Source organism: Euprymna scolopes, chromosome 43, assembly GCF_053919585.1.
Source record: "Euprymna scolopes isolate OS-2025 chromosome 43, ASM5391958v1, whole genome shotgun sequence".
Taxonomy (NCBI): Eukaryota; Metazoa; Mollusca; class Cephalopoda; order Sepiida; family Sepiolidae; genus Euprymna; species Euprymna scolopes.
This window is the reverse complement of record NC_136524.1, coordinates 16,068,859-16,090,680: the sequence shown is the minus strand read 5'-3', so window position 1 is coordinate 16,090,680 and position 21,822 is coordinate 16,068,859. Positions and strand designations below refer to the sequence as shown.

Below are 21,822 nucleotides of genomic sequence, written 5' to 3'. Positions count from 1 at the left end.
AAATGAATGGATATGTAAAAAATGGTGGTGTGTTTATAAGTGTTGAACCGTTTAGTCAATGGTGGAAAATGTGAATATCAGAATATGAGAATGTCTACTGAGCAGCCAATCAGCTATGCTGGATTTCAGAAAGGGAGAAATTATCTTTAAATAGCAAAATGTAAAAGTTATGGTATATGCATGTGTCTAATAATCAGTTAAGAGCAGTTATAACCCAGCAGAGTAGGAATATGTGGAAATGGTGCCAGTGTAGAGTGGGAGTGGTGGAAGCATAGAATAGATAGTGAGAAAAATAGGAACTCTAAAGATAGTGAGATTGTGATTGTGGTGCTCCTCGGAACTGACATAAGATTTCAATATAAAGCCTAAATGTGTATATAATCTCGTTCTAAAATTACATAAGATAGTGGCTAATAGTGTAAACATAATAACTTTGTGTGGCCTCTGTTGTTGTAAGCCTACGTTATTTGGATCCAGAGGGAAAAAACTGTGACGTTTTTATTATATATAGGGATTATTATTATTATTATTATTATTATTATTATTATTATTATTATTGGTGTTCTTCTTCTCCGCCCCCCCCCTACCCATGGAGCAACGCTACAGATCGGTTTTTGTACACATTATAAAAAAAAAGTACTGTAAAGTTCATTATCCTGGGCAATGTTATGTTTAAACACACCTGCTCTATTGTAGTGTACTTACAAGATATAACACTTACCAAGAGTAATAGTGAATTATTATTGGTATGACAACACTGGATACCTTTTCTAGTATACAATATCATATATAAAGTCTGTAAATTTCTTTATCCCAGCTATGCTCTATCTATTACTTTAACCACTTCTGATATAAATTATACCACTTATTAAGAAGACTTCAGAGCACTATTGAAATCACTCTCCCCACCCCCCTGCAGGGCAGTACTGAAACCACTGTGAGAAAATCAAGGAGGTCACCAGAGCACTACAAAAATCATAAGAGGATTTGTAGTTAGAAATTAGGCAACTGTTGTTCAAAAAGCAGTGTAAGTTCATTGAATTTTTTTTTCATGATAAAATTATGAGTATTGTTTTATTCATTTTTACATTTTGTAAATTTTTTGTCTTTTTTTGTTCGTTTTCTTCAAACAGGAATAAAAGTTATCAGCAATGGTGGCGGAGTGAATCCACATGCATGTGGAAATTTAATAATGGATTTCTGCAAGAAAAATGATATTGATCTCAACGTTGCTGTAGTAACAGGAGATGATTTAATGTCTGAGGTAAGTTTCAATATCTAAATAGATTGATATGTATCATACCAGCAAATTGTGTCCTTTTATTGATATGTATATCATATATATATATATATATATATATATATATATATATGTGTGTGTGTGTGTGTAATTTTCATGTAGCTATTTGAATTTATTCAAATAGGTTCCAAATTCTCTCAGAAACATGTAAGTTGCTTTTGCTCTAAAATTGATATTAAACTACTATCTAAAAGGGGACTTGTTTGTGTGTATGTCTGCTAAAAGCTTTTATCATCCGCATTCAACCAGCACGAAACTGATACAATCTTAAAGGCAATGCCCCAGGTGTATAATATGTGAAAATTAGAAAAAAAGATTAAATCTGTGATGATCAACTGGACCACTTTTTGGAAGGGAGGTCTGTTTTTCACATCGCTTTTTTTTGCAAGTCATGTTCAAAACATTTATTTTGCTATGTTATGACATCATAAGCACTCATGGCCATGTAAGAAAAAGCATTTGTACGTACGTTTTTGACTTCTTTCCCTGTTTCACATTTGAGCCCAGCCACAGCTGTTCATTTTTTAAGTTTTTTCTCGATTGCACAGGCACTCCCTGCTATTTTTATTGAAAGAAAAGTTGTTTTGATTTATTTATTTTTGGGGGTGGGTAGGGTTCCAGCGCACAGGCAATAAAAAGTGCTCAAGATCCAAAGAGTAGCTTCTTCTCTTCACATCCCTTCTGCCAAAATAGCTTGTTGGGAGGTTTTCACATGCTTCTTTTTACATTGTCGTGTTTTTATCCATTTTTAAGTAGGATTACGTATCTTTTATTTTTGAATTGTTGTGGGACTAGCGACATTGCCCGTGATGGAGTTGACATATATTAATGAAAAAGTACTCAATATCCTTAGTATAGCAGGTGTGTCCAAACAGAACTTCATGTGGACCCAGGCAATGCTGGGTATCCCTGCTATTATATAAAGGGCAAATGTCTGTGTGTTTGTTTGTCAGCTAAAAACTTTTGTCATCCACATCAGACTGGTACAAAACTGGTACCATCTGAAAAGGCAATGCCCTTGATGCATATGTAAAAATTAGAAAAAAACATTAAATCTGTGGCGGTCAACTGGACCACTTTTTGGAAGGGGGGGGTCGTTTTTTGCCTCGCTTTTTTCACAAGCCACACACACATATAAAACTAAAACTATGTTTAAAACGCTTATTTTGCAACGTTATGATGTCATAAGCACTTGTGGCCGTGTGAGCAAAAGTGTTTGCCCATAAGTTTTTGCCTTCTTCCCCCCCTTTTGTGTTCAGCCACCACAGCTCATTTTTTTCATACGCACAAGCACTCCCTGCTATTTTGATTGAAAGAATAGTTGTATTGATTTTTTTTTTATTTATTTGGAGGGGATGAGAGTTCCAGCACACAGATAACATCAGCCACCCATCCGATGGTATAGAGTCATCAAAAAATGCTCAATATCTGGAGAATAGCTTTTTTCTTTGTATCCCTTTGTTACATACTTCTTCTTTTTTGGAGCAATTACATTTAAGTGTTTTTATCTGTTTTAAAGTAAGATTACCATATCTTTTATTTTTGAAATTGTTGCCTATGATGGAGTTGACATATAATAATGAAAGAGTGCTCAATATCTTCAGTATAGCAGGTTTGTCCAAATAGATATCAAGGTGGACCCAGGCAATGCCGGGTATCCCTGCTAGTCATATATATATATATATATATATATATATATATATATATATATATATATATATATACTAGCTGTACCCTGCCATGCATTGCTGTGGCTCAATTTGGCGTAATGGAAAATTCTAATAAAAACAGAAAATGCAGGTTTCTTATATTCTTAGTACAGCAATCCACTCCAAAAAGTAAAATGAAAAAGGCGAAAATGAAAAAAAATGGTACTCTTGCAGAATTGGATCCTGATCCTCGGGATTACCGTCAATCATGGCTTGGGTTCGACCAACAATCAGTGGATAAAGCTGAACGTAGCAAAAATGTTGAAACGCGAAATGTTTTTGTTTTTTTTTGTTTTCTGTATAGAAAAATGTGAGTTAGTAATTGGTATTTGAGTGATTGGGGGGGGGGTTACTATACACAGATTCGAAAAAGTTGTCCAAAAACAAATAAATGAAAGCAAAGGTAAGGTAAGCTATGTTTCTACCTAACTGGATAATTGTTTAGTGTTTTATGTAATGTAAAATGTTTAATCAAAATGTTTAAACAGAAATGGTTGCAGACTCTGTTGAATACGTTAAGTTTGCGAAAGTAAGTTGAAAACTAAAAACTATAAAAATACAGTGTCAAAACCCCACCGAATATATGTTACCATGACATAGGCTGACATAATCGGTGGGTCTGTGACAGTATTTTGTATAGTTTCTTAGTTTTAACTCACTTTTTCAAACTTAACGTAATCAACAGAGTCTGCCACCATTTGCATCTTTCAAATACACCGATAAACACTGTTTTTCGAGCAGACTAAACATTACATTAAATGAAAAGGGTTTGTATTACTAAACACAGATACAAAGAAATTGTCAAAAAATAAATATATAACAAATAAATGTTATCAAAGGCAAGAAAAGTAAATGTTCTACCTAACTGGATAACATTGTAGTGTTTTTATGTAATGTATAATGTTTAATCGGTTCAAAAACATGCAGTGTTTATCGGTATATTTGAAAAATACAAATGGCGGCAGACTGTATCGAACACGTTAAGTTTGGGGAAATTTTGGGAAAATGAGTTTAAACTAAAAACCTATACAAAATACTGTTAGGAACTCACTCAATATATGTTACTGTGACGTAGGCTGACATATAATCAGTGGTTTTAAACTTTTGCTCGATACAGATGACGACTTTTAAGAGTCCCTTTTAGTGATTACCTGGTTTGAGGATAATATTACTAAACGGCAAATCTGCCCCAAAAATCCGGTATTATTTTACTTTAAGGCCGGTCTCATGTTCGTATATAACGAAATATTTTATTGTAGATTTCAGTGTACTAAAAACGAATCTGCAAACCGTTTCCGTCGAAAAAAGAAAGTTTTCATGACATGAAGAAATTACTTTTTCGAAAAGTGGGTGATCAGTTTACAATGTAAATTTAACTTAGAATGAGCACCCACTTTCTGACCACCTGAGAGAGGGGCATTTTTCTGTGTGTTTCTTGCCTAAAAAGTTTTTTGTTTGATTTCTTTTGCATGGTAATAACCCCTGGACTCTGGGACTATTTCCTATTTCACAGCCGTAGCCTTCGTTTATGCTACACGCCAATTGTTTAGCCAATAAACATGGGAAAAAATCCCCCCCTCTTTCAGGTAGCTAGAAAGTGGGTGCTTATTTTAAATTAAATTTACATGAAAAGTGATCTCTTCATATCATAAAAACTATTTTTTTGCGACGGAAACGGTTTGCAAATTCGTTTTTAGCACACCGAAATCTTTAAAAAAAATTTTGTTATATACGAACGTGAGACGCATGGCCCTTTATGGACAGTTTTATCAAAAATCCGGGAGAAAATAGTTTTCAATAAAAACAGCAAATGAATTCTATAGAAAAAAAATGGATGCTATTTTTTAAAATTTTTCTGTGTTTCTTGGCTAAAAAGTTTTTTGTTTATTTTGCATTTTGCAATTTAAACAGGTAATTTTAAAGGATTTTCCAATGGTAGAAAGAAAGTCCCCCCCCCCCTAAAAAAATCGTGGCCACAAAGTGGGTGATCATTTTACGTTAAATTATTATGGAAAAGTGATCCTCCACTTTTTTAAACTAACATTTCTTCATATCTTGGAAACTACTCGTTTTCCCTAATTATAAACGTTATTTTCATTTTCAGCGGCCCCGAAAACCTATAAAAGTGGTAATTTTAAAGGAATTTTCGAGGGTGGAGTAATTCTTCATATTTACCTTCTTTTTTTTTTTCTTTTTTTTTCCAATAAAATAAGAAATTAAGAATTAGACAAATTTATTTTAGGTAGACTTCGTAAAGAAAGCTTTTAAAAATAAAAAATTAAGATAAACAAATGGTGCTAGTGCACTTACCGATCCATGCTATTTTTTAAATCGTATTTCCAACTTTAATTCAAGTTTTATGATATGTTTTTTTATTTAATTGTAGGGTTAAAGTACAAATATATATATATATATATATATATATATATATATATATATATATATATATATATATAATTTAAAAAGTAGGGAAATTTAAAAAAAATTTTTTTTTAACCATCTATTAATTAGATAGTTAAATGTTGTAATTCGAAAGTCGTCAACCCCTGTGGTGCACGTGAAAGGCGCATTTCTACCGGAAATGAAATATGGCGGACAGTCTCGCAGTTACGAAAAATATTTTTATTTTATTTAATATATTTTTATAATTTGTGATCTTAACGATCTTAATTTATTTTAATAACATGCAAACATTCCTTGACTTTACACATAAATTTTCTGAAAATTTCAATTAAGTTGGTAATGTAGAAATATGGTTTTATGGACTTTGAACAAACCAAGAATTACATTTATATATATATATATATATATATATATGTTTATGCGCTGTGATACAGTGAAACAGTACTGTATGTGGATGACTATAATGCTTCCTATGGTGAGATGAGCATATTGGGAAGTGATATACAAACTGCCATTTGCGTATTAAGTGATGCTCTTTGTGTTAACAAATCGAGCTTAGGCATTTGGACGATGTCAAAACATCGTTAATTCACTACCCGCACAGCAGCCGAATAGCGTAATGGTAAAAATTGTTTGGACGGTTGGGTTTTGATCCTGGCTTGAAGTAGTTGCCTGCCTAGCCGCACTGATGAGCTGTGATACAGCGAAACAGTGGATGACTACATATATATTATGACTTTGTCTGTCTGTGTGAGGAACGATTTTTACCAAACTCCTTTCTCAATTTTTGGTCTACACACTTGAAACTTGATATATAGGGGATTTAGATCAATGGAACAAATTTGATTTGTTTTTTTATGTTTTTAGCTGGTAAATATAGCTGCTAAGTGGTTAAAATTTTTAAAAAATTGGAACTTGGCAGGTGTTGGTCAACTTAAAGTGCTCTTCTTCACAAACACAAATATACGTTACAATACAAATATAGGTTAAGAAACAGTATTTTTTTAAACTTTTTATATTCTTCTTAATTTAGAGAGTAACAAATAAGACTACAGAGCTATATGTTTTAGTTTCAATTTTAGCTGATGGTACCCAAGTCATATTTTTTTTTAAATCACTACTATATATTGGGTACAATATATTAATCAGTAGAATATTGACTCTGTAATATTAATTACGAAATCTGTATAAATTAAAATAGCATATTTTGCAACTGGTCAATGCTGGGCAGCCTGCTAGTAATATGATATAACTGATCAGTAATTTATATATATATATATATATATATATATATATATATATACTTTCAATTATAAAATGTATACTAATAATATATATAAAAGTGTTGTTTTTCACAATGAAACGCTTTAACACTTTTATATATTAGTAGTTTACATTCCAAAGCCAAACATATATTTCTTTCTTATTTTATTTCAAAATATTATGAAAGAAAAAATATAAATATATATTTGGTTTTGGAGCATAAACTACTGATATAAACACTAGCAGGGAAACCTGACGTTGACCGGGATTGAATGAGGATTAATGAATGTTCCACATTTCCAATATTTTTATTATCATTGAAATCTGTGAAATTACTCATTTTTTAAGCAAATCGATTGATTGTTTGCTCTAGTCAGGAATACATCCTAGTGCACGGGAAGGAAGCTTCACATGCCTCCTCGCAGTGACTTAGTCCACAATACAATCTAGTGTACATTGCACTGTAAAGAACCTAATGTTGATTTTATAAAATTAGTTTTCTATAATGGCTTGAATTAAAGTTTAAAATGCAAAAGTCAAGTATCATGGTTTAGTTGTGTTCTAAATAGAAACATTAAGTTTGAACATGATCCTCTTTTATCAAAGAACCTACTGTTGATTTTATATGCTGCGCCCTTCTACTTGTGCAGTGATAAAATCTCAAATGATCTTGTAATGTTAGACTGTATAATGATGTTAACTTTAGTCCAAACCGAACTGTTACTTCTTTGATTGTATTTGTTTCGCCTATTGATTTTTGATACTTCTCGAAAACATTCCAATACAAAACTTATCTAGAACACTTCCAGACACATAAAGTACATTTGTGTGAAATTTCAAAAATATCGGCCCAGCCATTTCAGAGTTCATAGGGAAGAAACTCGCACACACACACACACACCTACACACACAGACAAAGTGCCACACACACACACATATATATATATATATATAAAGTAAAAGATGGTCACACTTTTTGAAGACACTTTTTAAAAGTAAAATTTAATTGAGAAATTTTTGAAAACTTTGAAGTGTCGAATATAATGATAAAATCATTTTTGTTTATTGCTTTTTTGTCCTATATTTCGCTAATACATAGCCTCATCAGGGTCGAAAGTCCGGTTCGTGGATTTCTTTTTCTTCATTTTGGTGTTATGGCGAAGAGACGAGAATTTACGTGTTAGTCCGGTGGTTTCAAGTGTGTAGTGCTCCAGTTTCGAGCGGGATTTAAAGTAAAAGATGAGGCTATGTATTAGCGAAATATAGGACTTACAAAAAAAACAAAAGCAATAAACAAAAATGATTTTATCATAATATTCGACACTTCAAAGTTTTCAAAAATTTCTCAATTAAATTTTACTTTTAAAAAAAAGTGTCTTCAAAAAGTGTGACCATCTTTTACTTTTACAAAGCCTTGAATTTACATACCTGCTGACAAGGACATGTTCTACATTGAAAAATCTAAAGATTTTAAAATAAGTAATTTAGGATACCTCCAAAGAAGCCCAGTTCTGATTAATTTATTTTAGTCCCAACTCGTCCCGATGTTATTTTTCTTGGAGGTCACCGAATATCCCTCCCCCCCCCTTTATTTTGTCCGTAGCTGTGCCCACTCCCTCTTAGGAAGTGCTCCCTTGTTTTCGGCCGATACCGGAACACAGGAAGCATTTCAAAATCAAATAGGTAAGGGTGGGTCAGTACTAACACATTCACCGTTTAACGTTTTATTTAGTTCATTTATTTTTTATTACTGTTATTTTTCTTTATTTTGGGGTGTTTTTAAGGCTCTCATTATCCCCGCCCATCATCCGCATATATCATACACATCACAATTTCATCCGCATATATCATACACATCACAATTTCCATTTTGTCATTATTTCAGTGTAAATATAAAGTAAAAAAAAAAAAAAAAAAAAGCCATTGTATATAATTTTATTGTTAAAAAAAAAAAAATTGTACATATTGTCATCTGGGGCTTTAAGTAGATCCAACCCCTAGAGTGAATGCGGTATTGTGGTGATTGCAACTAGTGATAGAGAATAGACAAGTGGACGACCCCCGACACCCATCTTCCCCCCCCACACCCTTTTTGGCCTCATGCCACATTTAAAAAGAATTAGTTGCCTGTTTTATATAATTTTAACCCTAAAATTCTGTAAAATTTGTGATTTTTCTTCTTAAATAAATATTTAAACAAAAACAAACACGTTTTGATTTTCAAAAATATCTCTAAAATGATTCTAAATCTCAAAATAAAGGTGAAGTTTAAATGGCAGTTGTTGAAGGAATAAATGAGGATCTGCTCAATACCAATTGGTTACATGAGAAAAGGTTTCTGATGTTGAGAGATCCAGAGTCCACCATGATCCCAAGAATATAGTATTATTAATGATTATCCTTTGTACATTAATAAGATGCATTTTGCAAATTTTCAAGTGTTCTCCAACAGTGAGCTCAAAATAACTGATATAGACATGCATGAGTATTACGGCCATTTTTTTCTTTTCTCTTGCTCTTTTCTGACACGTTGCCAAAAGCATTCTGTCTCACGGCAATCACTAATGCATGACATAACTGCATAGTTTGCATCAGATGCACCTTTCAGTCTCAATCAACAAACAAATTTTCTGTAGGTGACAGGTGTTTTATAAAATCTCTTATTTACTCACTTGTGGAATTTGAGACCCACCAACTGCAAGGCCCATAAACTGTCTGTTCCTACCAAGGAGTAGGAAGGAAAACTGACACAATATTTTATGCATGCCAAGCTAGTTAGTTTTTATTATTGTTCTACATGAAAGATTTTCTATTCTCTTTTTGGCATCCTTTTTTTCTCTCAATTATTGTGCAAAGAAAAAATATAAAAGAACTAGTATGGTCTTAGTGTCATACACTTCATAAATAATCTAGTGATTTCAGGAAAGACCCAATGCTCGGTGAAAACTGTTTTAGTCACTTGTCACTTCTGATCTACTAATTCAACTTATCTTTGTCATTCGCGAATTATAGGTACCCCTGTGACTAATTCTGAAGTAGTAAAAGTGAGGGAATGTGTTGAAAGAATCGGAAAGTCATCTTGTGATCATGAAGAAAATCCCAACAATGCTGTTGTCATATTATGTAAACGATCTGTGAAAACATTTATGAAAATCGATTCACATAAACTGAGAAGTCTTTAATGTCACAACCAAATAGTACAGTTCTCAAGATAGTTGCTTGTGGTATACATCTGTGATTTAGTTTTTTATTTTTTACATCTGTGATTCAATATTTTTTTATTTTTTGCATCTGTGATTTAATGTTTTTTATTTTTTACATCTGTGATTTAATATTTTTTATTTTTTACATTTGTGAATAAATATTTTTTTATTTTTTACATCTGAGATTTAATGTTTTTTATTTTTTACATCTGATTTAATATTTTTTTATTTTTTACATCTGTAATTTAATATATTTTTTATTTTTTACATCTATGATTTAATATTTTTTTATTTTTTCATCTGTAATTTAATATTTTTTAGTTGAAAAAAATGGAACAATTTGGTCCAAAAGAGATACTTTCAGGAATGGAGTTTCCCAAGACTGTTAACAGCATGAATGCTTATCTTGGGTAAGTTATAGATATGCTCATAGTTACTTTTCTTATTTTTATCTATGGTTTTTACATCACATTTTCTTTTATAAATACTACTTTATTTGAAAAGTATTATTTTAAATCATAATTATTTATGGTTACACATGTTTAAAATAATTGTTTCAAATTGCTTGCTTCTTTCTGACTTAAATGTGTTTAAAATATCTGATATTCATAATAATAAGTTTGAACTTCAAATCTGTTTTGTCCATTTCAACAATTAATAAAAAAAATTATGAGCTATTGATTACACCTTGAAGGACAACTGTATGAAAAAGAGAGGGACAGACAAAAATAACAGAAAATACTTGTCTGTGTTACACAACCTTTTACAAGGTCTTATTCGAATTTATTATAAAAAATAAGAATTCTGAAATAGATTAGAGAAAACAGGTCACATGTTTGGTCTCTGTGTAGTCATCATGAATGAATTCCTATTTGTTAGGACAGATCATAGGATTGTTATCTACATCATATATACAGATGTACAGTCCATATGAATCTTCAAATGTGTAGGATTTGATTGTAGCCAGTAAGCAACAGCAACTTTCAAAACTCTTTCTCTTATACTAAACACCAACTTCTAGCAATAGCAGCAACCAAGCTTCAATATCTTCTCTTAAATCAGAGTATTGCAGTGTATCTATCATCTTGGCAACAACACATTTTCTCTCAAGATTAGTTCTTGCACATATAAATCAAAGAACTGTGTCTTATTTTCTTCTTCCAACTTCACAATTCAGTCAATTTCCTACTCACATGCAAAAATGTTTCATTCCATTCTTCATCTTTCACTTAGATCAGTTTCCTGCTTACATGTAAACATATTTTACCTCATCCTCAACCTTGCACTGACATAAGTTCTTGGCACATGTCTTATCCCTTCCAACCTCTCACTGAGATCTGTTCCTTGTACACACCACACAACATCTGACAATAACAAAAAAAATCAATTGTCCTGACAACAACAAGCCACATCACTCATCCTGAAAGAAGTAACAACCACAGCTGTATCTTCCCTATACCAGAAAAAGACAATTCAGAAAAAGAAAGACCTCATGCTACCAAATATCAGAAATCATGTCAATAATTAAACCTTACACAAATCTATCTCCTATGTCTGTTCACTAGCAAGATGTTCATTAACAAAAGCATAAAACAGTACATCATAATGACGGTAACACACTAGTTTCCATTAAGTTAAACATTGTTGAGCCTGTTTAGTACTTAAATAGGTGCCCATTTGACAATACCAGGTGTTGTATGTGTTCTCTGCTTATTTTGGTATTGTTTCCAGTCATCCTGAACTATTCCTTTCCACTGGAATCAGACAGTCCCGACTCAGAAGGGATGTGACTTCACAATTGCAGGCGCAAGCACTCTTACAGGGGATATTCATTGTCTCATTGACAGAATGGAAGCAAGTCTCAAAACAACAGATATAAAGAAGAAATTAAAACTCAACCTCACAAGTCCTTTTTATGAAAATTCTTTATGGAATTTATGAAATTTCTATATGTGACATTTAAAATAAAAACATTAAATAATCATAAAACAAACTTCCTTTAACATCTATATATATAAAAGGGTGTGTGTGTGTGTGTGTGTTTGTATGTCTCGCAAAAACTTTCCACACAGGTGACAGATTTTCACCAGATCAGTACCATTCTGAAGCTCGGACCTTCGGACAACAAATATTAAAAAATTGGATAAAAACGTTAATTCCTTCACTCTCAACGAGTCACTTTTCTACTGGGAGGGGTAGCAAAAAATCGTTCCTACATTTTCCTTTTCTTCTACTACTACTACTACTACTACTACTACTACGACTATAGCATGATATTTGACCTAGAAAACGTTGACATTAGTTTAACCACCTGCTGTTTTCTTAAACGTTTAATTTTGTCAGTTCTCAGTTCTCTGTCGCTTTAGTGTCAGGTAACGTCAAGGCTTCGGGTTCGAACCTACCTCCCTACTAAAACTTTTTTTTTTCTTTTACACCTCCAAATACCCTGGCAGCGTTTTTTTTTTTTTTTTAATTTTGTTTTTGATCACCCCCCCCCCCCACATACACACCTCCAAACACCCAGGCAATGCCGGGCACCCCCGCTAGTAAATTTATAAAATGAAGATTTCACTATTTTGCTTTCTTATTATTTTGCACCGTCATTATAACTATATTAATCATTACTATTATTACAATTATTAGTTTATTAAAGATATTATTTTATTAATATTATTTGATATTAAGTAATATTAAATAGAATAATATTATTATTAAAACTATTATTTTTATGACTACAATTATCATCATTAATATTAGTACTTTTAAAACTCCATAACTGTTATATTAAATTTTATAATAGCTCTGTTAATATATATATATTATATATATATATATATATATATATATATATATATATAGGCTTTGAAGTAGTACTTCAAAAAAGCCGAATGAACACGTGAGAAGTCGAAATAGCAAGAATTTTATAAAAGTCAACATAAATAGATCTAGACGCAACGTGTGTTCCCAAGTCGTACATATTATGATCTAGTGGGTATATAAAGAGTTCTAAGGCATAGTAACTCTCCCAAGAAGGCCAGCGAAAAAAGCCTTTCTTGGGCATACAAAAATGTGCGTGCTGCATTTGCCTTTTATATATATATATAGACTAGCGGGGGTACCCAGCATTGCTCGGGTGTGTGTGTGGTTTTGGTTAAATCAAAACTCCCGGGGGGGGGGGGGGATAAAAAAAAAGTTTTGGCAGGTAAGTATGAGGATTGAACACAAGTTGGAAATTAAAGTGGGAAAAAAAAAAAATACAACGTTAACCATTGGGTCACCGCGAAATACTAACGGAAATGCGTTTGAATTTATTTTACTATTTAGAATTGGCAGGTACACGTTTTAATGACTTAATGAGGTCAACTTTGACTTGCGGGGTAGTATTTCATTTACTGCGGGAACGCTTTTTTTAGTTTTATTTTCCCAAGATGCTGGGGGGACCAGCTCCCCATAAAAAGGGAATTGTCCAAATTGAATAGCAATTGTCTGATATAAGGAAAATATTTCCACATTGATCAAATCTGATTGCTTTCGGACATTTCCTGCGATCGCGACCAGAAAAATACCGTCAGAATTATATATATATAATGTCGCTTTCATTATACGAAAAAGCCTAATCCACATGCGGTGAGCGAAAAATGTTGAATATTTATCTTTTCAAACTCGAGCAAATTAAATAGACAGGTGACTTCCGTTGTTAACTCGTAGATATTATGATTTATATGTGATATAAAAAGTTTTAAGAAGTTGTGAGCCAACCGACCGCTTCTCGAAAAAAAGCCTTTTACAGACATACACAAAAAGTGAACATACGTACCTACACACATTTTCGCTTTTATATTTATAGACTAGTGGGGGTACCCGACATTGCCCGGGTGTTTGGGGGTCCGTATGTAGGAGAGGGTGACCCTGTTTTAATATTATAAAAAAAAACACGATGTTAAAAAAAATTGGAAAAACCAATACAAAGCAAAACAGCGAACAAACGTAAAAAAAAAGGAAAGAAAAGGTATAAAAGAGGAAAAAAAGTTTAGGTAGAAAGACAGACTCGAACCCGAAACATCGAGGCTAAGGTGGAAAAAAAAATGTCCGACACGTTACCCCTACGCCAAAGAGACATACACTTAATAACGGATAAAATTAAACCTTTAAGAACACTTGCAGGTAGTTTTAAACTAACGTGAACGTTTTCTAGGTCAAACGTGACGTCATTGTCGTAGTAGCAGGATGAAAGAAAATGAAGGAACGATTTTTTCGGCACAGCTCCCTGTACAAAACTGATGATTTTAGTGTGAAGGAATTAATGTTTTTGACCAATTTTTCGATATTTGTCGGGCGAAGGTTGGAACTTTAAAATGATACCTATCTGGTGAAAATCCGTGACCCATGTCGAAAGTTTTTGCTAGACATACAAACACACATACAAACATACATACATGCACACATTTTCGCTTTTATATATATAGATAGACTAGCGGGGGGTACCCGGCATTACCCGGGTGTTTGGAGGGGTGTGTGTGTGTGTGTGCGTGTTTAAAAATAAAAAATTGGCCGGGTGTTTGGAGGTGTAAAAGAAAAAAAAAAGTTTTAGTAGAAAGGTAGGCTTGAACCACGAACCTTTGACTCGGAGGTGGAAAGGAAATAAAACAGGAATAGATGAATTGATAAATGTGTTAAGTTGACGTTTATAAAGCAAAATTAACAGGTGCGTAAATGTTAAGTCGCGTGATGTTTGACCTAGTTTTGTGCTGGAAGCCAGTTTCTGTTTTCCCCGCTATGCGGCGATCAAAAAATATCTCGAAAATAGCTTGTAAAAGTCGGGTAAATTAAAGATAGCTGTGACCAAAGTTCCTTAGTCGTAGATATTATTATTTAGACAGCATATAAAAAGTTTTAAGAAGGAGCGAGTCAACCGAGAATCACGGCGAAAAAAACCTTTTGTAGACATACACAAAAAGCGAACACACATGCATACATACACACATTTTTGCTTTTATATATATAGACTAGCGGGGGGAGGGTACCCGGCGTTGCCCGGGTGTTTTTAGGTGTGTGTATGGGGGGGGATAAGTAATAACCCTGAAACGATGTTAAAAAAATCGGAAAAACCAAATCAAAAAAGAAAAAAAACAGCGAAAAAAAAAACCGTTGTGTGTATAGGGGGAGGGGAAGTAAACTAAAGAATAAGCGAAGTAAAAAAATAAAGAAACGTTGCCCGCGTGTCTAAAGATGTAAAAGAAAAAAAAATACTTTTGGTCGTGAGGCTGGATTGAACCCGGAACGCGGAGGTGAAACTAACTCCAACCACTTAACTGTCTAGGCTAAGAGTAAGAGGAATTTATTATAGTGTTAAAATAAGGGTTATAAAGCGAGTGAAAGAGGTTTGATTGACAGATAGCCACTAAATGAGGTCATCGCGGAAGCGTTACGAGTGACGTAGCAGTATTTTATTTTTTATTAAATTACGTATTTCGTTTCCTGTCTAGACATCTCTCTCTATCTGTCTGTCTGTCTCTCTCTCTCTCTGTTTGCGTTTGTGTATGTGTCGCTCTCTCTCTCTCTCTCACTTCGTCTTCCTTACTCTAAAGACTGGAAAATGGCGTCTGGCTGTTATTTTTTTGTAAAAACTTCGATTGTCATTATTTTTTGTAAGCGTATTTTTTTTACTTCACATTTTGGCTTGTTATTTTTCGTTTAACTATCGTATCTAACTATTTTGAATGTGCTAATAACTTTGGTAACATTTCCATAGTGTAGAAGTTCATAGTTTAGTTTGTATAAGGGTTAATTTTTTTTTACCGATAACATGTTTTTTTAAATTCAGACTGCCATTAGAGCTGGCTGACGTCAAGATCACGTGACTTGACTCAGCGGGTTTTAAATACAAGTTGACCCAAAATAAACGGCCCCGTGTATACTTTATGTAGAAGAGTTGGCGCCCGTATTTTTTGGGCAGTTATAAATCGATTTAAAAATATGTAATGTTTAACATTAAAATGTCACTTTTTTTTGGGCCCCCTCCCCCCCCTGCAGAAAATCGATCAGTTGACACACTTCTGATGGTCACTTTGGGCCAATTTTTCGATATTTGTCATCCGGAAGGTGGGACTTTCATATGAGACCAAGTTTGTGAATTTTTATTGTGTCTGTCGAAAGTTTTTAGCAGACACACAAACATACATACATACATACATACACACAAACATTTTCGCTTTTATATATATAGATGGTTAATTGTAGGTATAGACCTCTTCATACCCTTAAAAAAATTCCAGCAGGAACCTAACAGTTAGCTGTGGTTCTCTCCAGAAATCACTTTTTCCATTGCTTCCAATGTTTTCAGAACTGCCAGCAACTACTGTAAAAGAGTAATAAAAAATGTGAGAAAGTTGTATGCTCAGTCCGTTAAATCTAAAGTAGCTGAGCAGTGGCTTGGTTTTCACCAATTTTGGTAAATAGCAAACAGGGTCCTGAATAGCAGTGTGTGCTCTATCCCAACCATCATCAATGGACTCGAGGTAATCTCATTAGCATCAGACAAAGCCAAACCCTTTGTCAAGAACTTTGCAACTAATTCTACCCTATACTTATATTTCCTCCTGCATCTGAAAACACACTATGCGACATATAAATATCTGCATGTGATGTTGCCAAGCTAATCAAAAACCTTGATTTCAGTAAAGCAACTGGCTCTGATGGGATTCCAATTATAGTGCTGAAAAAGCTTCAACCAGAACTAACTCCCATACTTACAAAGCTGTTTAAGTGTTGTCTTAAGGAGAATTGCTTCCCAACACCCTGGAAAACCTCATCAATATGCCCTGTATTTAAGAATTCAGATAATCGATCAGCTTCCTCTCATACTAATCCATCTCCTATGCATCATGAGTAAGTTGCTGGAATCTGTGTTAAATAGAAAAGTAGTCAACTACCTCAACAAAAATAACCTTCTTAGTGATATGCAATATAGTTTCCGTTCAGCTAGATTTTCAGCTGATGTGTTAATAGTTATATCTAATAGGATTAGCAAATCTCTCAACAGAAGCTTCCTTTTGAGGGCAATTACTCTTGACATATCAAAGGCCTTTGATAAAGTATGGCATAAAGGTTTACTTCACAAGATCTTAAGCTACTGTGTAGCTGGAAATATCTTCTCAATTACTAAATCATATCTCGCTAATAGGTTCATAAGAGTAGTGGCTGATGAGCAGAAATCAGAAGCTCACAGTATTAATGCTGGAGTCCCACAGAAGTCCATCCTGGGCCCAACTCTCTTTATGATCTACATTAATGATCTCCCAAATCATATCCTAAGACTATTTGTAGACATTTATGCTGATTACCATCTATAGCAATGCATCAAAGACCGTAAATGAAAGTTCTCTCTGATTCTCTCTCCTCTGATCTTGAGTGCATGGTACAGTGGGGAAAGAGGTGGCTGGTTACTTTTAATGCATCTAAAACCAAGCTTCTTTCTTTACATCATCAACACTCTGATCCCCATCTGGTATCAGTTGAAATGAATGGCTCTTATCTTGGAGACACCATGTTTTGACAAACTTCAGGGCTTGACCTTTACTCCTGATCTGAAATGGAACACTTATCAAATGGTGGGATCCTTCTACCATTCCAGTAGATATCTCACTGCGGGTGTAATTTTCTACCTTTATAAAAGCCAGGTCCATCCATGATGGAGTACTGTTGTCACATCTGGGCAGGATCTGATAAGAAAGACTTATCCTGCCTCGACAAAGTTCCAAATAGACTTCACAGCCGAGTGAGGGATTCCCTTTTCTCTTCCCTGCAACCTCTTTCCTACAAAAGAGATGTTGCAAACCTGTCTTTGCTTTATCGTTATTTTCATGACAAGTGCTCATCTGAGCTCCAGTCTATTGTCTCCCCTCACCAAACTTTCATGAAAAATGCTCATCTAGCTGAAAACACTATCAATAATTTTCTTCACTCTTTATCTGTGTCTAAACCTAAACGTAGATTCTATGAATAAAGCTTCTTTCTTAGAACTGCACGCTTCTGAAATTCTCTTCCGTTTGCCTGCTTTCCGGCTGACTATAATTTGCTTGTCTTCAAGTCCAATATAAACAAATTCTTAATGAGCCATCCCCTTAAGTAATCCAATTTACCAAATTTCCACTACTAACAATTGCTATGATATTGTCCTATTGACTACTGTACACTCATTAACCTTATCCTCGAGTGGTCACTGGGCCTTGATAAGTGGTGACTCCTTATATATATATATATATATATATATATATATATACACACACACACACACACACACACACACCATCACCATTATAATATAGTTATCTTTAGTATTATTATATTTCTTTTTATAATTTACTACTATTATTATTATTATTATCATTATGATTATCATATTATCACTTTTATTTTTATATTATTTTATTTTACTATTATTATTATTATTATTATTATTACAATCATAAGTATTTGATAATCTGTTATTATCAATACTATTACTGTCACTTATGTTATTATTAGTATATTTACTTCTTATACTGTTTGCTTTCATAAAAACTTATGAAATACAAATGAATAAAATAAATAATCTTAAAAAATACATAAAAATAAAAATGAAAGAATAAATAAAATAAAATTTACTCCAGACAATGTTTACACCCCACTCTTTTAGATAAAACTTTCTCTTTCCTTTTTTTTCTGAACTGTTTACAGATAAACTAACACATTTTGTTCTCCTTTACCTACCCAAGAACACAAAAATAAAGGCTAAAAATATATCATTTTATTAACTCATAGCTGAAAACATAGAAACAGTTTTTTAAACAGTTTTTTAAATTTGATCACTTGACCTTCAGTTTTAAACCATTTAATATGAACATCTAAATGAAAAAATAAACTTTTCACTCAAGGAAGATATTAATTATTAATAACTACATATCATTCATGCCAGCATAGTGAAGTTTGTACATGATGAAACCGTCTTTTGTGGTTGCAAATTTTGGCTTCAAACATTATTATTGTTTTACCTGTTTCTTATAATAAAACAAAGAGGAAATTTAAACAAATAAAAGCAGTCGATGGTAAGTATTGTTTCCAAACAATTTATTTTGGTCTAAATAGTATTTTTTGCTTAGACAAAAACAACTACTTGAAGTATTTGACTAATTATTAAATTTGGTCATTTTCTTTATGTATATATCATAAAAAGTCATAAAAAATATGTCAGCTAGTGTCTTTCTTTCGCTTATAAAAAACTGATGCTACCATTGCAAAACAAATTATAAGACTGTGTTTGGCTCAAATGTGGTAGAAGGAGTCTAATTTTTTATTGAAATATTGTATGTGTGTGAAGAACACTTTTTAACACTTTAAAATGAACAAAAAAGATTCAATTAACAATATACAAATTTATAATATATATATATATAATTTGCGCACAGAAATCACTTTTTCCACTGCTTCAAACGTAATAGATATATGGAAACTAAAGCCGTTTTCAGGACTGCCAGCAACCATTGTAAGAAAGTAATAAGGAATGCAAGAGAGTTGTATGCTCAATCTGTTAAGTCCAAAGTAGCTGAGCAGCAGCTTGGTTCCCACCAGTTTTGGCAAATAGCAAACAGAATCCTGAACAGAAGCGTGCGCTCCATCCCAACTATTATCAATGGACCTGAGGTAATCTCGTAAGCATCAGACAAAGCCAAACTCTTTGTCAAGAACTTTGCAGCTAATTCTATCCTTTGCGACCAAGGCCACCAACCCCCAATATTTCCTCCTGTATCAGAAAACACGCTATGTGATATACGTATATCTGTACGTGATGTTGCCAAGCTAATCAAAAACCTTGATTCGAGTAAAGCAACTGGCCCTGACGGTATTCCAATTATAGTACTCAAAAAACTTCAACCTGAACTAGCACCCATACTTACAAAACTGTTTAAATGTTGTCTTAAGGAGAATAGTTTCCCATCTCCCTGGAAAATCTCATCAGTATGCCCTGTATTTAAAAATTCAGGTGATCGCTCATCCCCCTCTCAGTACAGGCCAATAAGTCTCCTGTGCGTCATGAGTAAGTTGCTAGAATCTGTGTTAAATACAGAAGTAATCAACCATCTCAACAAAAATAACCTTCTTAGTGACACTCAATATGGTTTCCTTTCTGCTAGATCTACAGCAGATGTGCTTACAGTTATATCGCATAGGATTAGCAAATCTCTCGACGGTGGCAATCTTTTTAGGGCAATTGCTCTTGACATATCTAAAGCCTTTGATAGGGTATGGCATAAAGGTTTACTTCATAAGATCGCTAGTTATGGTATAGCTGGAAATGTCTTCTCAATTATTAAATCATTTCTTTCTGATAGGTTCATAAGAGTAGTAGTTGAGGGGCAAAAATCAGAAGCTCACAGTATTAATGCCGGTGTCCCTCAGGGGTCCATCCTGGGCCCAACTCTTTTCCTGATCTACATTAATGATCTTCCAAATCACATCCTTACATCATTTGTAGACATTTATGCTGACGACACTACCATTTATGGTTGCACATCTAAGACAGTAAACGACCAAGTTCTCTCCAATTCTCTCTCCTCTGATCTTGAGCACGTAGTACAATGGGGAAAGGAGTGGCTGGTTACTTTTAATGCATCTAAAACCAAGCTTCTCTCTTTACATCATCAACATTCTAATCCACGTTTGGCATCAATTGAAATGAATGGCTCTCGTCTTCAGGAGGCCTCAAGTTTTGACAAGCTTCTGGGCTTGACCATTACTCCTGATCTTAAATGGAACACGTACATCAAATCTGTTGCCAAGGCCGCTGGAAAAATGGTGGGATCTTTCTATCGATCCGGTAAATATCTCACTGCTGATGCTATTCTCTATCTATATAAGAGCCAGATACGTCCAAAGATGGAATACTGTTGCCACATCTGGGCAGGAGCTGCTAGAATGGACTTGTCCTGCCTTGATAGAGTTCAAAATAGACTTCGTAGCCTCGTAGGAGATGTCCTTTTCTCTTCGCTGCAACCTCTATCTCACAGAAGAGATGTTGCGAGTTTGTCTCTGATGTATCGTTATTTTCATGGAAAGTGTTCGACTGAGCTTCAATCTATGGTCCCCCCTCGCCAAACTTTCACAAGAAACACTTGTCTAGCTGTAAACACTATCAATAATTTCCCCCACTCTTTATCTGTGCCTAAACCTAAACGTAGATTCCATGAACAAAGCTTCTTTCTTAGAACTGCACGCCTGTGGAATTGTCTTCCGTTTTCCTGCTTTCCGGCTGACTACAATATGGTTGTGTTCAAGTCTAAAGTAAATAAGTTCTTGATGAGCCGTTCCATATAAGTTATCAAATTTACCAAATTTTCATTACTAATGATTACTATATTGTCCAATTTCTACTGTACACTCTTTAACCCTTATCCTTGAGTGGCCTCTGGGCCTTGATAATGTGGTGATGCCTATGTAAAAAAAAAAAAAATCAATATTTTAATCATTTACATAACACAAAATTATAATATAAAATGAGTCACTTCTAGGCCAAAAGCCACATAAGGTTATGGGTTAATGAGGTTATATTGCTAAACATTTGTGACCTATTTGCATTTTACTTAAATTATTTTGTTACAATAAAAATGAACAAAAAATTGCTTCTTCTTTTAAGGAAAATAGTTTCTATTTAACTATTTTAAGTTGAAAGTGTGAGACGGTAATCACACACACACACACACACACACATTGATATGTATACAAATGGAGAGCAAATAAAGATAATGACACACATATACTGGGAATATAATCAAGTTTAATGTTGAGACGACTCAGAGTAACCTATTTTTTTTTTCATTTATAAATGTAAAAAATGTAAAAAGAAAAAGAAAACAAACTACTTGATTGATTTTTAAAAGAATATTTTATTTCCATCACAAGCATCATG

General features: G+C 33.5%; 1 protein-coding gene across 2 annotated transcripts in view; it reads left to right on the top strand.

Annotated features, from left to right (window-relative positions):
• LOC145268211 (uncharacterized) overlaps positions 1-21,822 on the top strand; it is a 227,321-nt gene that overhangs the window by 138,447 nt on the left and 67,052 nt on the right. For both annotated transcript variants that reach the window (XM_080123510.1, XM_080123511.1), the window contains exons 5-6: positions 1,134-1,264; positions 10,200-10,288. In XM_080123510.1, coding sequence (XP_079979636.1) covers positions 1,134-1,264; positions 10,200-10,288 — 220 coding nt within the window. The remainder of the gene's footprint in view (positions 1-1,133; positions 1,265-10,199; positions 10,289-21,822) is intronic.